This window comes from Furipterus horrens, unplaced genomic scaffold, assembly GCF_987537825.1.
Source record: "Furipterus horrens unplaced genomic scaffold, mFurHor1.1.pri manual_scaffold_11, whole genome shotgun sequence".
In the NCBI taxonomy this organism is placed as follows: Eukaryota; Metazoa; Chordata; class Mammalia; order Chiroptera; family Furipteridae; genus Furipterus; species Furipterus horrens.
In genome coordinates, this window is record NW_028327181.1 from 15,178,383 (window position 1) to 15,193,614 (window position 15,232).

General features: G+C 50.6%; 1 protein-coding gene across 1 annotated transcript; it reads right to left on the reverse strand.

The window, feature by feature from the left end:
- Positions 1-411: 411 nt before the first annotated feature.
- NIPSNAP1 (nipsnap homolog 1) lies at positions 412-14,134 on the reverse strand. The gene is made up of 10 exons (XM_090291699.1): positions 14,012-14,134; positions 7,803-7,930; positions 7,563-7,608; positions 7,222-7,316; positions 4,137-4,207; positions 3,849-3,989; positions 3,514-3,545; positions 3,069-3,163; positions 1,916-1,999; positions 412-665 (listed from the first exon to the last, which is right to left on the reverse strand). The coding sequence occupies exons 1-10, from the start codon at positions 14,107-14,109 to the stop codon at positions 601-603; spliced, it is 855 nt and encodes a 284-aa protein (XP_090147825.1). The 5' UTR covers positions 14,110-14,134; the 3' UTR covers positions 412-600.
- Positions 14,135-15,232: the final 1,098 nt, after the last annotated feature.

Below are 15,232 nucleotides of genomic sequence, written 5' to 3' on the forward strand. Positions count from 1 at the left end.
TCTATTTCTGTTCCATTCTGTTTCCTGACCCCCAGATCCTTTCCAGCTCCCTTTGCCTAACCTTTCTAGGTGAATTAGGTGGACCTACTGCTGGCTTTGCTGATTGAGGGTTTTCCTTTACTTCTTGTGGCAATTCTAGGCTTTTTCCAAGCAGGAGGGACTTGGTTCAGACTGCTCAGCAAGTGGGTGGCCAGAGAATTCCTGAGAACCTGGTCTGGTTTGACCTCTTCCCTTCCCACCCAACCTAACCACTAGACACACTACCTTTTGTTCAACTAAAGCTAAACTGAGGTTTTCCATGGTGATAATTGGGGGCTGGTGGCCTTGAGATGAGGAATCTTAGGGGGAAGACATAAAAGGTAGCTGTTCTTCATTCAGAGAAATTAAGGACTGCTTCCGGCACAGGCAAAGGCAAATGAGTGGGCAGGGAAGGTGGGAATACTCTGGGGAGAGCTGCAAGTCCTTCAGCTCCCCACTGTCTGAGTTGAGCCCCCAGAGTCCTCCCAGATCTGAGAGAGAAGAGACACAGCAGGACTGGGAGCTCCTCAGTCCGTGGCTGCCCTGAGGGAGAAGGGGAATGAGGTGGAGGCAGCAGCAGCATCACTGAAGAGGTGAGATCTTCAAAGGGATCATGATCCGAGACTCCATGTGCCGCACCAGGGGGACTGCGGAGAGAGGCAGAGGTCACAGAGGTGAATGAAGCAAACGAACGCAGGAAACTGGCTTTTGTAGGGGAAGAATGCCTGGGATGCTGAGACAGGAAACGCCCCACTGCCCTGCTGGAATGGCCTATGGAGAGCACCAGGTCTTTCAAATTGTGGAAGAGGGGACTTGAGTGGTGATCAAATACAACATTTAAAAATTGTTCACAATTGTATATATTTATTTTTCTGAATTTGTGAAAAAATAATAGCATAGTAAAAAGCGATTTCACAGATCCTATTGCTTAGGACAATGCTAGGTAAAGAACAAAGTAGGGGGATTGAAAGAAAAGTACCAAGAAAATAATTGTAGCAACAGTATACTGGTAGGACAAAAGCTGTGAGGGGTCCTCAAGTGGCTGCTGTTTGAAAAAGATGTAGTTCAACTGCTGTGATACAGATGGAGAGGCTGCAGCCCGGAGCCAGTCAACCCAGTCACCCTGGGGGTCAGACTCCTACCTCGGGCTCAGGGCTAGTCACACTTCGCTGTGCACAGAAATTGCCTATAGTTCTTGTTAAAGTGCAAATTCTGACTCAGTGCGTGGCAGAGGGGGTGAGAGTCAGCATTTCTAAAGGTTCCAGGGGATCCTGACACTATTGTCACTTGGGACCACACTTTGAAGAGGGAGCCTCTATTAACACCTTCAGGGGATGCATTCTCCCCCGTACCAGTTGGTAAGTGTAAAAGCCTCAGGGCAAGGACAGGCTCCTGTTCATTCTGGGACCCCCCAGCCACCCGCCCACAGCCCCTGGAATGCGGCCAGGGCTCAGTCAGCACCTACTGGCGCCAGGCGGTTCTAGGAGGCCCAGCAAAGTGACAAACAACTTGCTGGGAAATATTTGCTGTGTGTTTCCTCTGTGCCAGAATCGGGGTGAAACACTCTTCATACATTAGCTCCTGGAATCCTCCCTCCAGCCCTCGCAGGCAGGCACTGTCACCAGCGCCACTTTACAGTGAGGTGGAGGGCCATGCCCGAGGTCACAGGGCACGCAGGACTACTCCACTTCTCGGAGGCAGGGCCCTCCTGGTGGTTATGTCATCCCCTAGAGCACTCACTTAGGACAGCCTGGGTAATGTGGAGTGTGCCACCAGGATAGAAACCCAGTAACTCACTGCCTTAAAATCAAGTTCCCCATCACCGGAGGTAATTGAGGCTCCTAGCAGATGACCTCCAAGGTCCTCTGACCACTCCCCCAGAGGAGGTGGGACTCACCTGTGTAGTAGACATTTTCATCCCAACCCCTCTTCCTCCAGGCAGCATTTCTGGTCTCTTCCCGAGACTGCAGGTCTTTATAGGCTGTGGGAAAGGCATTGCCTCATTCCTGGGCACAGGGGCTCTGACCCGGGACCCAGCACAGGGCCCTCCTCCTACCGCTCCACACCCTGCCCTGCTCTCTTCCTCCCAGATGCCTGGGACTGTGAATAAACACCATAGGCTTTGACAATCTCATCTGGTCAGTACATTTGTTGACAACTCTTAAATTTATATATCCAGCCCAGATCCTTTCCTCAGCCTCAAGATTCGTTTATCCCGTGCCTACTTAATATCTCCCCTCTACTTGGAGGTGTCAGCATCTCAAGTCATAACACTCTTGAGGGCCAAATTCAACTCAATTCTCCAACCCGCTTCTCCTAGGTTCTCAGTGACACACTGGTTCCACCTTCAGACTAATTAATCTGCACTTTTCAGCATCCTCGCTGCCACCACTTTGGCCAGGCTATCCCCTCTCCTGCCTGAGCCAGTGCAACCGTCTCCTGTTGCCCCACTTCCTCTCTTGCTCCCCTACAGAGCTATCAGCATAGCACATGGCAGCCAAAGGAATCATATCAGAACACACATCAGGTCATGTCATGCTGCTTATAATGCTGCAGTAGCCTTCTGTGGCATTTGGAATAAATCTCAACTAGTCCTTATGGCCTGCAAGGCTCAGCCTCCACTCCTCACACTTCCCCACTCTCCACACTAGCCTCCTCTGCACTCCCCAAAATCTGGAAGGCCCTTCCCCAGCACAGGGCCTTTGCATGTGTTGTTCCTTCTACTTGGAATGCCCTTCCCTAGCAATTCACAGCTGGCTCCTTTTCCTCCTTTAGCTGGGCTTACATTTTTACCTCCTTAGAGGAGCCTTATTTATCTATTCTAGCCAATGGACGTTCCCATATTTTTCTTTATCATTCCTCCCTATGTTTATTATTTGTAATAATCTGAAATTATAAGTGTTAGTTTATGCCTGAGATGGTGTCTCCCTCCACTAGAGCGTTAAGTTCCACAGGGTACTAATGTATTTGCATTGTCTGCACGAATGACAACGGAGTAAGAATGGAGAAAAGGGGTTAGCAGAAGGGTACTGGGGAGGTCCCCAGCCTACCCCAGAGATGATGTACAACGTAGAGCTCTCCGATCTGTGAGAAGAAGCCACCCACCGCCTCCTGGTTCTCCTGCCGGTACTTGATGGCCCGAGCCCTGGGACAGCAGAAGAGTGTGGGGCAGAGGCTGGGACAGGTTCTAAGGGCCCCCAAGATGTTCCCATGCTGATTTCTCCACCACACCTCAAAAGAGAGGCCTGAGGTAGGGCCCCTAACTCTCAGAGGTGATAGGGGAATGGGGTGACAAAGTACAGCTGCAGGCTGGGTGTTCTTCCTGGGGATCCTCTAGGAGATCCTCACCACTGGCTGGATCCTTCTCCTGGATCCATGAGGGGAAGAGGTTGCAGAGTTCCCTGCCATATGGCCCTGGGAAAGGTGGTACCCCTGGGGACTTGGCAGGGCAGACGGGCAGGGTCTCCCCACCCAGTCCCTGGCACTGCCACTCACCAGTTGTTCCCCCACTCGATCATGGTTCCTGGCTGAAAGAGAACCAGGAGAGAATGGGATGAGCTCTCACTTGGGATTCCCAGCATCCCAGCTGGGTGAAGATGGGAAATGGGCAAGTCTCCCCAGCTCCAGGGGTCACTTGGCCTCACTCAGGGCCCCTGACTTGTGTCTGAGTGTGCATGTATGCACAGATGTATACATACCCCTGTTCTGAGCCCAGGAGGGAGAGGTCAGAAACCACAGTCCAGGTGCTGGGGCACAGGGCCCACCCACCTTTGGGCACCAGTACAGCAGGAAAAGTGGGACCAGGCAGGGATCTGGTGGGAGGAAGGCACCTTAAGCTTGTATGTCCTTAGCTCATAGATGTTGGGACCTGCTCTGGGCTGTGGTTCATTCCAGAAGCTGAACTCGAGGAGCATCTGATTTCTCCTGGACAGCAACATCTGGCTCCGCTCCTTCCGAAACTCCAGATACTCCTGAGGGCACAGTGGTCTGGGCATGACATCCAGGAAGCACTCCCCCCACCCCCACACTGTATCCCATGGGTGGCAGAGGCAGCCCCCAGCACAGAGCTGGACCAGAACCAATAAGCTGAGAGGTTTGCCAAGTGGACACTAACATACCTTGTTGTTTTTGAGCTTGTTCATGCAGTCCATGAGGGCTGGGTAACCGCCTGAGAATCGCCACAGGTGCACTGTTGCGGGGCGAGAGATTCACGTCAGGGGGACCTCCTGGGACTCTGCCCTGCTTACCCCAAGACTGGCTAAGCATCTATTTAAGGTGGTGGTCTCCAGCCTGGTTCTCTGGAGTACCAGGACTCTCTGAGTTTCCTTTGCCTTGGTGGGGGGCAGTGCTGGGCAGGGGGTAACCTCAGACACAAGCCCGTAAGAACTAGGTTTGAGCTCCAGCTCTGCCAGGTGGTCTTTGACCCCTCTAGGCTTTGACATCCTCATCATGAAAATGACAATAATGCTCCCACCCAAACTTCCTTCAACAGCAACAAGAGAATCAGATGTGAATTTCCACCCAAGGTGCAGTGCCACACAGACAGCCAGGTCTGTGGGGGACAGGCTGGATGAAAGGAGGGCGTAGGTCTAATAGGCTGAGATGGAACATTACAAGACAGTGAATTTAAAAAAGAAACCAAGGAACAGAACAGCATTACGGTATACCGCCACACGTGTTTAGGGCTGGAGGGACATCTCCAGGGATGCTGGTGTATGTGCCATCTCTTGATGGAGACCCAAGAGATTGTGAAAGGAGATGTCCCTGGGGCAGAGAACTGAGGCCCAGGTGTCACAGGCAGGAAGAAGGCTTACCTTTCACTGCAAGCTCTTGTCCTATTTGAAATTTTTATCATAGCCTCTGTACTGGGTTAAATATTTCCCCTACCCCCAAGTTCATGTCTGCCCAGAACCTCAGAATGTGACTTTATTTGGAAATACAGGGTCTTTGTAGGTCATACTGGTTTGGCCTTAAATCCAATGACTGGTGTCCTTACAAGAGGGAGATTTGGACACAGAGGAAGGACACTGTGTGATGAGAAAGACACAAGGAGAACACTCTGTGCCTAAGGAGGCAGGGACGGGAGTGATGTCTCTACAAGCCAAGGAATGCTGAAGATTTCCAGCAACCACCAGAAGCTGTTAAAGGCAAGGAAAGACGCTTGTCCTAGAGCCTTTGTAAAGAGTATGGCACTGCCCACACCTTGATTTCAGACTCCTGGGCTCTAGAACTTGAGAGAATTTAATTCCTGTTGCTTTAAACCATCCACTAGTTGGTACCTTGTTACGCCAGCCCTAGGGAACCACACCTTGCAACAATAAAGGAACATAGTTACTGTGGAAGAGAAGAAAGGGCACAGACTTGCCATCCTTGGGAGAATGGCTGGGACAAGGGAGGAATGCTCCCCAAAGGTCCATGGGGCAGGCGAGAGCTGAGGGCAGTTGGCTAACCAGCATTTTGGAAGCTGAGACTCTTGCTGCTTCTCCCCAGCCAGTCTCTCCCCTGCCTTTTGATTCCATCTGTGCCGTGATTTTTCCCATCTGCAAGTGCTCTGAACCTATGGCTTAAAAGGCCCTTCCCAAGGGGAAACAGCAAAAGTACCGTATGTATGGAAGTCTACCAAGACCAGGAATGCTGACCTGTGGAAGAGAAATTAACTTAATATTGGGGGACCAGCAGGAAGAAGTTACTGGAAAGGCATTCTAGGCCCAAGAGAAGAAAGAATTTTCTAACAATGAAAGTGGTTCCTCTAGAAGATGAGATCTGTGGTTCTTACAAATTCATTAAAACCTAGATTCCTGAGCCCTACTCTTCAGGATGGCTCAGAGGGTTTGCTCCCCAGCTGATTCTACGCAGGGGACAACACTTCAAGATACACAAAACATAGGACGTTCTTTAAAAATTCAGGATCCCATTCCTCAAAGTTCATTTCCGAACTAGCAAACACTTAGGAGAATCCAAGGGGTGCTGTTGGAACTGATTAAGTCGTACCTAAAATGGGAAAACTGCAGGTTGGAACTGAAGACAGTTTGCTTTTCTCTTATCCACCTTTTGATGTATCGACGACTGTTACTGAAACTGAATAAATGATTAAGGAAACCTATCTGCCTATCACAGATTTTTTTAAAAGACACAATTATCAGGGCTATGAAAGGATGAGACAGGCTGGCTTACAAGGTAGTGAGCTCCCCATTGCTGGGAGTGTTCAAGGCAAGCTTAGAGGACCTCCTATCAAGGCAGCTCCAGAGGAGCTCCCTGTGCTGTGCAGTCTTAATCAGCACCGTACAAAAGGACTTTGTACCACGATGCAAATGTTTTATAGCTTTACGGTCCAACACGGTAACCACAAGTCACATGTCTATCAATGGGCGCTTGAAATGTAGCTGGTGTGTCTGAGAAACTCAATTTTTCGTTTCGTTTAATTTTACCTAAACTTAAATAGCTACATGTGGTTAGTGGCTACCTTCCTGGAGAGCGCAGATCTAAATGTCAAGGCCCCTTTGAGCGGCTGAGATGCTATGAGTCAACCAAATCCATGCCTGAGGTGGGTAAGTTGGGGTGGGATGGGGTGTGCTGGGGATAAGGAAGCAGCTCAGACAAGAGCCCCTGTTTGTTCCACACATACACGCTGAATACCGGGGATTCAGTGGTGAAGAATGACAGGCAGGGGCCCTGCCCTCCCAGAACTCACCACCCACATGGGGAGACAGAGAAGTATGCTACAGGTTGTATGATCAGGGCTGCAAAGAGGCAAGTCCTGGGGCTGGAGAGTCCAGCTTGGGTGGAGGGAGTCAGGGAGGCCTCCAGGGGGAGGTAATGTCTATGCCAAAATAAAAGATGAGTAGAGGAGTGAGCCAGGGAAACTGGGCAAGAGAGTCAAACTGCTTCAGGAAGAGGAAACAGCAAGAACAGTGTGGAACTAGAGGGTGAAACTGTCACGGGTGAGACGGCATAGTAAGCAAGGAGGATATGGAGAGAGGAGGCCAGAGGCTGGGCAGGAAAGGACTTGCAGTCTCATGGGCCCCCCCAAGGGCAGAGGGGGGCCAACCCAGGTGTTTGAGCAGGGCAGTGAACTGATGAGGACTGCATTCACAAAGACCCCTCTGGGTGTTGCTGTGGAGAGGGAGTGGAGGGCAGCCAGGTGTAAGAGGTGCTAGGGGCCTGGGGTGGGTGGCATTGGTGCTGGAGAGGTGGGCACCTCACCTGCCTGGTCCTGCTCCCCATACCACGTGTTCCAGTTGCCCACGAGCGAGCAGGGGTAGTCTTCATCCAGGTGCAGCTTGGGCAGCACAGCCTCCCTGTGGGAGGGGCACAGAGATGGGAGAGGGCTCACACCAGCCACCTGGGCTCTGAGAGAAGGATTTCCACTCAGGCTCTCAGGGCTGGGTGTTAGCCTTCCATCTCTAAGATGTGGATGCTGGACAAGACAGCCTTAGGACTTCTGGCTCTGAAATTTACATCCCTGGATTTCTGTGAGAACAGGGCTGGGATATAGTCCCCACCCAAATAGGTGCTCGAACAGGTAGATGGAAGAAGATGCTCACGTCAGGCTGTTGTAGGCATCCAGATACTCGGGCTTCACATTGTGAACTGCAATAGAGGACAGAGAATGGGAGGTGAAGTGGCAGGGAATGGGGGGGTGGTGCCAAGTGCAGAGCTAGGGTCGGGGGACCCCAACAGGGTCAGGGCTCCCAAGACAACTCAGGATATCCCAACCCCTCTCATCTCCCAGCTGAAGCCTTGCAGGCTCTGGAAGGGTGGGCTTGGGCGCAGCAGCCACTCACACTGGATTTTGTAGAGGTTGCTGGTCTCCTTCTTGGACAGTAAGGTGGAGTGGGCGTCCTTCCGGGGATCCACCTTGTGCACAAAGAGAGAGCGGAACCAGCTGCCTTCATTGTCCTTGGAATAGAAGCTGTGAGACAAAGGAATTCAGAAGGACACGCAGGGATATGGGGAGCCTCAGCCCTTCCATCTGCTCAGATGCCCTGCTCCCCTAGGCTGGTGACCCACATTTCTGGGAACAGGGCCACGGAATCCCACGGCAACTCCAGAATGTAACATGTCATTGGAGCCAGCTGAGTAGACCTAGTCCCTCAACAGAGATCACGGCTGCCCACTTTGCTTCCTGTATCTTTGAAGAGCCTCAGGAGACCGAGAAAGGCAGCCCCAACTCCCATCTCTCTCTCCAGCCTCCCAAGGGGTTCCCCACTTGGGCCACACAACCGCAGCCCCTTGCCAAGAGGTAAACCAAACCCAAGCCCACCTTGCTGGATGTCCAAAGTCCTTGACCGCCTGACCTATATTGTCAGCCTTCCCTTCTGTGTCCTCCTCCACCAAGTGCGTACCCCACTGTCCAGGTATACTCCTCCCTAAACACACCAGACTCTTTTACCCTGGGCTTTCTTTGCAAGCTCTGTCCCCGCTGGCGAGAATGCTGCACTTGCTGTTCTTCCTAGTGTTCATGCTGCACTTGGCCTGTGCCCCTTCCCAGCCCCCACAAATGGATAGAGAGCCAAAGACAAATAAGCTGTGTGCCTGAGGAGGTCACAGTCACTGGAATAAATGAGCCTTGGAACACAATCACAGCTGGAAGTCTCTGGGAGAACCCAGGTGAGTGAGCCTGAACTTAGCCTCTGGCTATCTGGGCAGAGGAAGAGGTGATCTGGTCAGTCTCCAGATCTCCAGGGCTGATTTGGCAGACCGAGAGGGTAAAAGTCATTGCAAGGCAATATTCATTCACTCATCCAGCCAACACTTTATTGACAGATAGCTGCCTTGTGTACTTCACTAGGATGCTGTGAGAACGAACGAATGAACGAATGAATGCTGTGCCTTGTTCAGAGCACAAGAACCTATTACCAGGTCCTGCCAGACCATAACTGCTTTTCCCACACAAGGTCCCAGCAGCTTCTAGCCAGGCCTGAAAAGCAAGTTTCCCACTGGATGATTTCTGGCAGTGAAGACCCTGTGAGCAAGTCCTCTCCTTTTTCAAGCCTTTTCTGTGGCTAGAATAAACATCTTATAAATTCAAATTATTCCTTTTTTTCTTTCCAAAACATGGATCAGCCACTGGGACAGATGAAATTTAAAAACATTTTAAAATGGTAAGCACATTTGTATGAGCACAAATGTGTTTACCATTATTCATTATATTTCGTAAAGCTAATAAAAGCTTTTTAAAGTGTTTCTCAATTCATAGTCCTTCTGTCATTGTGCACACATTTGCTTTGTTAACAAAAAACAAAAAGACACGCCCTGGCTGGTGTGGCTCTGTGGACTGAGTGGTGGCCTGCAAATAAGGTCGCCGGTTGACTCCCCATCAGGGCACATGCTTGGGTTGAGGACCAGGTCTCTGGTTGGGGGTGTGAGAGAGGTAAATGATCAAAGTATCTCTCGCACATTGATGTTTCTCTTCTTCTCCTTCTCCCTCCATTCCCCTCTCTCTAAAAAATAAAATCTTAAAAAAAAAAGACAAATATCATCAGATATGTGGTATGGTCTATGAAAAATTTAAACCAGAATTAGGGAGTCTCGCTATATAGATAACATTTGCTGAGGACATTCTTTGTGCCAGGGATCTGTGATCAACTTTTCGGTAACATGATCCCACTGGATCTGTGTAATGATGTTACAGTGTTGATACTATTAATGCCCTCATTTTCAAGACCAGAAAATAGAAGGTCAAGGAGTTTAAGGAACTTGCCCAAGGTCACATAGCAAGTCAGGGGCAGAACTCTTTCTTCTAAAGCCAGTCCCCACCTTGGGTCAGGCACTGACCTGGGGAGCACCAAGCAGATACTGTGAAGAACCAGGTGAATTTCAACAAAACCACTGGCAGAGGGGCCTGACCTTTAATTTGAATGTAGAGTAGATACTTCCCCTGGAAGGGGTGGTGGCAGGGAGAAGATCGGCTCCTCCAATTTGTCAACCAAGACCTTTGCTCCAGAACTGGAGTCCAAGTAATTTATTAACATCAGTACTGACCAACGTAAACAGCCAAGGGGCCAGCCCTGGAGAAAGAGCCTGGAGACTGGAGTGCTGAGGGGTGGAAGGGAGGTCCAGGAGCTCTCATGGGCTCCCCATGCCTTCCCATCACTCTCTACTCTTTCCTGCCCATGGGCTTCAGTTTCCCCATGTGTCAAACGAGCAGGATGAAACAGCCTATTTCTAAAAATCTTTCCTACAAGTAAAACCCAAGGGACCTATTCAAGATCCTAGGGCAGGGTCTGAACTGGAAGCCAGCACTGGCAGGCTCATATTTCCAATTTGATTTTCTCAGTGAAATCCCAACATTCTCTTATCCTTGAACTCCCTCTGAGCTCTCTCATCTTGTTCTCTATTTAGCTGTAGCTCCTTCTAACATATACTTAAAAAAAAAAAAGGATTTTATTTATTTATTTTTAGAGAAGGGAAGGGAGGGAGAAAGAGAGGAAGAGCAACATCAATGTGTGGTTGCCTCTTGCATGCCCTCAACTGGGAATTTGGCCTGCAACCCAGGCATGTGCCCTGACTGGGAATCAAACCAGTGACCCCCTGATTTGCAGGCCAGCGCTCAATCTACCGAGCCACACCAGCCAGGGCTACTTTTTATTTTATTTTTTTAACGTGCCTTGTTTCTTGTCTCCCCATTAGAAGCAGCCCCACGAGGACAAGGATGTTTTTGTCCTGTGTAGCCCTGCTGTCTCCCCAGTGCCTGAAATAGTGCTGGGCACACGTTACATGCTCAGTCCATGTTTGGGGAATGAAAGGAGCACAGCGGGAGCTCACACAGAGATGCAGGAAAATGGTGAAAGGTGGAAGGTAAGAAAGTAAAGACAGGGTGGACCTTTGCTCAGAGCACAGACACAAGGCTCAGGGGCCCTTTCTATCCCCACCACCACAAGCAGAATTAGTGCTTTAAGAGCACAGGTTCTGGACAAACTTGGGTTCTGATCCCAGCTCAGCTTAATTGCTCCGAGCTCATATTCCTCATCTGTACAACAGAAGCAAGAAGATGGGCCTTTTAGAGAAAGGGCTTTAAGTGGCAGTGGCAGCTAGTATTAACATTCCTACCTAAATTCCTAACTTATCTCTGGGCTCCCCCTATTTCCCCACATTTCCTACTCTGCCCACCAATCCTTGTTAAGCACCACTTTTGTGACGCTATTCCTCTGCTCAAGTCTTCTGTGCTCCCAGCTGCCTACAAAACAAGGGCTCGGTGTCTCCACTTGGCATTCTAGCTCTCATCTACTTTGCCAAGCTTTCCAGAGTCAATTCCCGTTTAAATGTAATAACTGTAGAGCCAGGATTTGCCATCCCAGAGGTTCTCAAACCCACAGTGTTAGTGTCACCTGAGAAATTTTCAGGCCCCTTCCAAGACTACTGCAACAGGAACTCTGAGAATTGGCCTCGCGACCTGGGTTTTAACAAGCCCACCGGGATATCCAGATGCATGCTCAAGTTTGAGAATCACTGCTCCAGAGCAGTCCCAATTTATTTTTTTCACGTAATCTCACTAAGCCATCCCAGAAATACCAAAGATTCTGTTATCTAAACTCTATTAAGAATGCCTCTTAGGCCTAGAAAAACACAGTACAACTTTGTCCCATCTTTGGGAAGGATCTGTCCCAGCTGGGGTTCAGCCCCTTCCACGAAAACACCTCTTGCATTTCCCCCTCAGTCCTTTCATCATTTTCATATGATGATATTTTGTCTCCCCAAACACACTGGAAGCCCCTAGCCAATGTCCTTCCATTCCCCAGGATACCTAGCACAGTGCTTTTGGCATGAGAATTGCTCAATATTTGTCCCAAATGAGAACTTTTCAGTAGATGACATATCTGTACTCTTGATAGGGATCAATAGTCTGTTACTTCCCCCCATGAAACTGCTCCACAATGCTTTATTTATGTGCTGGGAAGCTGGGGTCTATGAACATTCTGAAACACTCTTGTTTTAAGTTGGCTGACGTTAGAAGGGCCGCATTTCTGCTGTTTCAGAGTGTGTCTTCAGAAGACACACTAGAAGAACCAGAATTAAAGTTCTGCTAACAACAGGATTACTGGTACAGCAGATAACTACTGTTTACTATGTGCAAAGAGCTAATCCTCACAATATGTTTTTGAGAAAAATGAGGCTCAGAGATGCCCCATGCCTTATTCAAGGACCATTAATCAATGACCAAGAGGACTCCAATCTGGGTCCATCTGATTTCAAAGCCCTCAAACCTGAGAGGCCAAAAGTGCTGCTGCTGTCCCTCTAGTGACTCCAGAGAGGTGAGGCAGACTGACTGAGGGTCAGTGGGGGTGGGGATAGGGATGCTTGCTTGTATCCAAGGTGGGATCAGGAAGTAAGTATAACTGAGTGACTTGATAAGTATTCATCCATGTGCATTTACAGCAATCCTGCAAAGCACAACTAGGGGATCACCATTCCCTCTTTATGGAGAAGACAGCCGAGGTTCACAGAGGTTCAGTGCCTCATCCAAGGTCATTGAGCGAGTGAGGAGAAGCAGGTGGCCTCTATGTCCCATGATCCTGTGTGGCTTCTGGATATTTGTCACACAAATGGCTTCTACAACCAACTGATTCTGGAACCCTTGGAAAGTGAGGTCCCTTCCCCAATCTTGATCTCTTCATCTGGAAAATAAGGGGCTCATAGAAGATGATCTCCCCAAGGCCCTTTCTGCCCTGATATTACGAGGGGCTCATGCAGAAATTGCTTGAGACGTAGGCTTGAGCAAGGGGCAACCTCTGTTGTTTGTTCACCAGGGGCTAGCAGTCTCACACCAAGGCCTTTTTAATCCTCAACAGCTCCGTGAGATATGTACTACTTCATCACTCCCATTTCATAGATGAGGAATCTGAGACTTCAAGAGGAAATGACTTGCCCGACTTCACCCCACCAAGAAAGGCTGAATTAGATTTGCTAGTGCCAGGCAAATTCCAGGCTCTTTCCATGATATCAGCTTTCTTCCCAAATATTAGGCAGTGGGGTGGGGGCACATGCTGGCTCCTCTTTCCCAGCTGCCCCAAAGCCCCACTGCATAATGCTGCTCTAACATCTCATGGCAAGCTCTAAGGAAGCTCTGCAGGTTCAAGCCTGGGCAGGTGGCCAGGAGGGACTCCTGCCTCCTTTCCATAGGTGTGGGGACAGGTGTCCTCACTTCTTACCAAATGTTCTTGAGTATACACTGCCCTGAACCCTGTGCCAGAGGTTGGGGAAACAGGAAAATGAGGTGACGGTCTTGTAGGGGAGACACGCAAGAGTATACAGGGTGGTAAGTGCAGAGATGGGGGAAGTACGGGGTGCCGGAGACGGAGGAGGGAGGGGCCGCCCAGGGCCAATCAGAAAGGCCAAGCCCTGCCTCGGCCCACAGCTGGGCCCAAACAAAAGCCCAGACGGAGGCCAGAGCCTAGCCAGCCTCCCTCTCCCTGGAGGCCACCACTTGTGGTGCAAAGAGCACTGGGTGTCAGGAGACCAGGGTCCAGACCCAGAGCTGCTACTGCACAGCACGCGGAGTGACGCTGGGCAATTCCCATCCATTCTCAGGCCTCCTTTGCCCCACCTGTACTGTTCGGGGTTGGGGAGCGAAGGGTTTGTTCAGCCATGGCTCTTAGGGATCCTCCATTGCTCTCCTTATGTAGTCCCCCCCGAACTTCTAAAAGGGGGAGCTGCCTCTCCTAGAAGCCCCCAGTGGGTACTATCTCACAATCACTGCAAAGACCTGGGGAAAAGGCCACTCCTTCTGCCCTCTCCTGCTCCCACTCTCTAGGGCCCAGGACCCGCCCCTCTCATTCACCCCCACATTTCATTCTCTGCCCAGAGTCAGGAAGCCACTGGGACAAAGACACTGCGCATACCATCTCCCCCATTCTCGCTCAGGGTTCTTCACCAGGCCTAGATTTTGCCCCCGCCTCTAACCCATAGATTACAAGCGGGGGTCTCTGCGCACCTCCCATGCCCAGACCCTACACCCCCCATGCACGCCACCCCTACCCGGCCCGGCTCTCACCGCGCCGCAGATGCAGCCGCAACATCCGCGTTGCGGGGTCCGGGGCCCCCCAGCAGCCGCCGCGCCGCAGCAGAGATGCTGCACAGCCGCGGAGCCATGTTGGAGCGGAGCAGCTTGGAGGAAGACCCCGCCCCCGAACCCGGCGGCGGAGGAGCGTGGATAAGCCCCGCCCCCTCAGTTAGCCCGCCTCCTTCCCACGCGGCCAGGTGGGCGTTGCCTCGGTGCATCTTTCTCCCTAAAATCCCGCAGACTGTGGATGGAAGGAAGTCGGGCTTCTGGTCCTCTGAGCCCCTGCAGCTCTGCTATTGACTTGCTCTGTGACCTTAAGAAAGCCCTTTCCCGACTCGGGGCCTCAGTGTCCGTTTCTGTAAAATGGGAGCGTTGAACAAGGATGATACCAATGGTTCTTAACTGGGCATTGAAAAATGAGTGTCAGAGTAAGCCCCCTAAAATTGTGCGTTTTTCTGGGATGGGGAGAGCAGTGTTTATCACATTGTCAAAGAAACAAATCCCCTAAAATTTAAGACTGGTGAACAAGGCTCTGGGCCGTAGGGAAGCTTTCTCTCCATCATTTCCTTTTCTCTGCCTGGGCCTCCTGGGGTCCCCTTCCCTCCTCCTGCCCTGTTCAGCTCTTTTGTCTGCCCTCTAACCTAATCCCTGCTCAACCCACAATGCCCCAGATCACAGACCTCAGCAGAGGCAGAGAGCCTGCAGATCCCATCGGGAGGCCCAGGAGCCTAATAGCTTCCAAAGGGACATGGAAACATGCATGCACACAATCGAAATGCATGTCCACTGCTGACAGGTGGCTCCCTCCTGATATGCTTGGAGTGGGGGACTGAGGGACAGGCTTTAATGTGGTAATTCCTTCAGCAAATATTGAGTCTGCCTGGCTAGTGAGTGTGCTAAGCTCTGAGACACCAAAGGTGGCCAGAATAATAAGCCCCCAGCCTTTTGGGGACTTAACCCGGTAGAGGAGACAAAATCAAATCAGTACTGACTTTTAAAAAAATATTTTTTATTTATTTAATTTCCTTTTTAGAGAGGAGGAAGGGACGGAGAAAAAGAGGGAGAGAAACATCAATGTGAGAGAGAAACATCAGTCATTTGCTGTTCCTACGTGCCCCTACCGGAGACCAAACCTGCAACCCAGGCATGTGCCCTGACCGGGATGGATCTGGCAACCTTTTACTTTGCAGACAAGGCCCAACCAACTGAGCA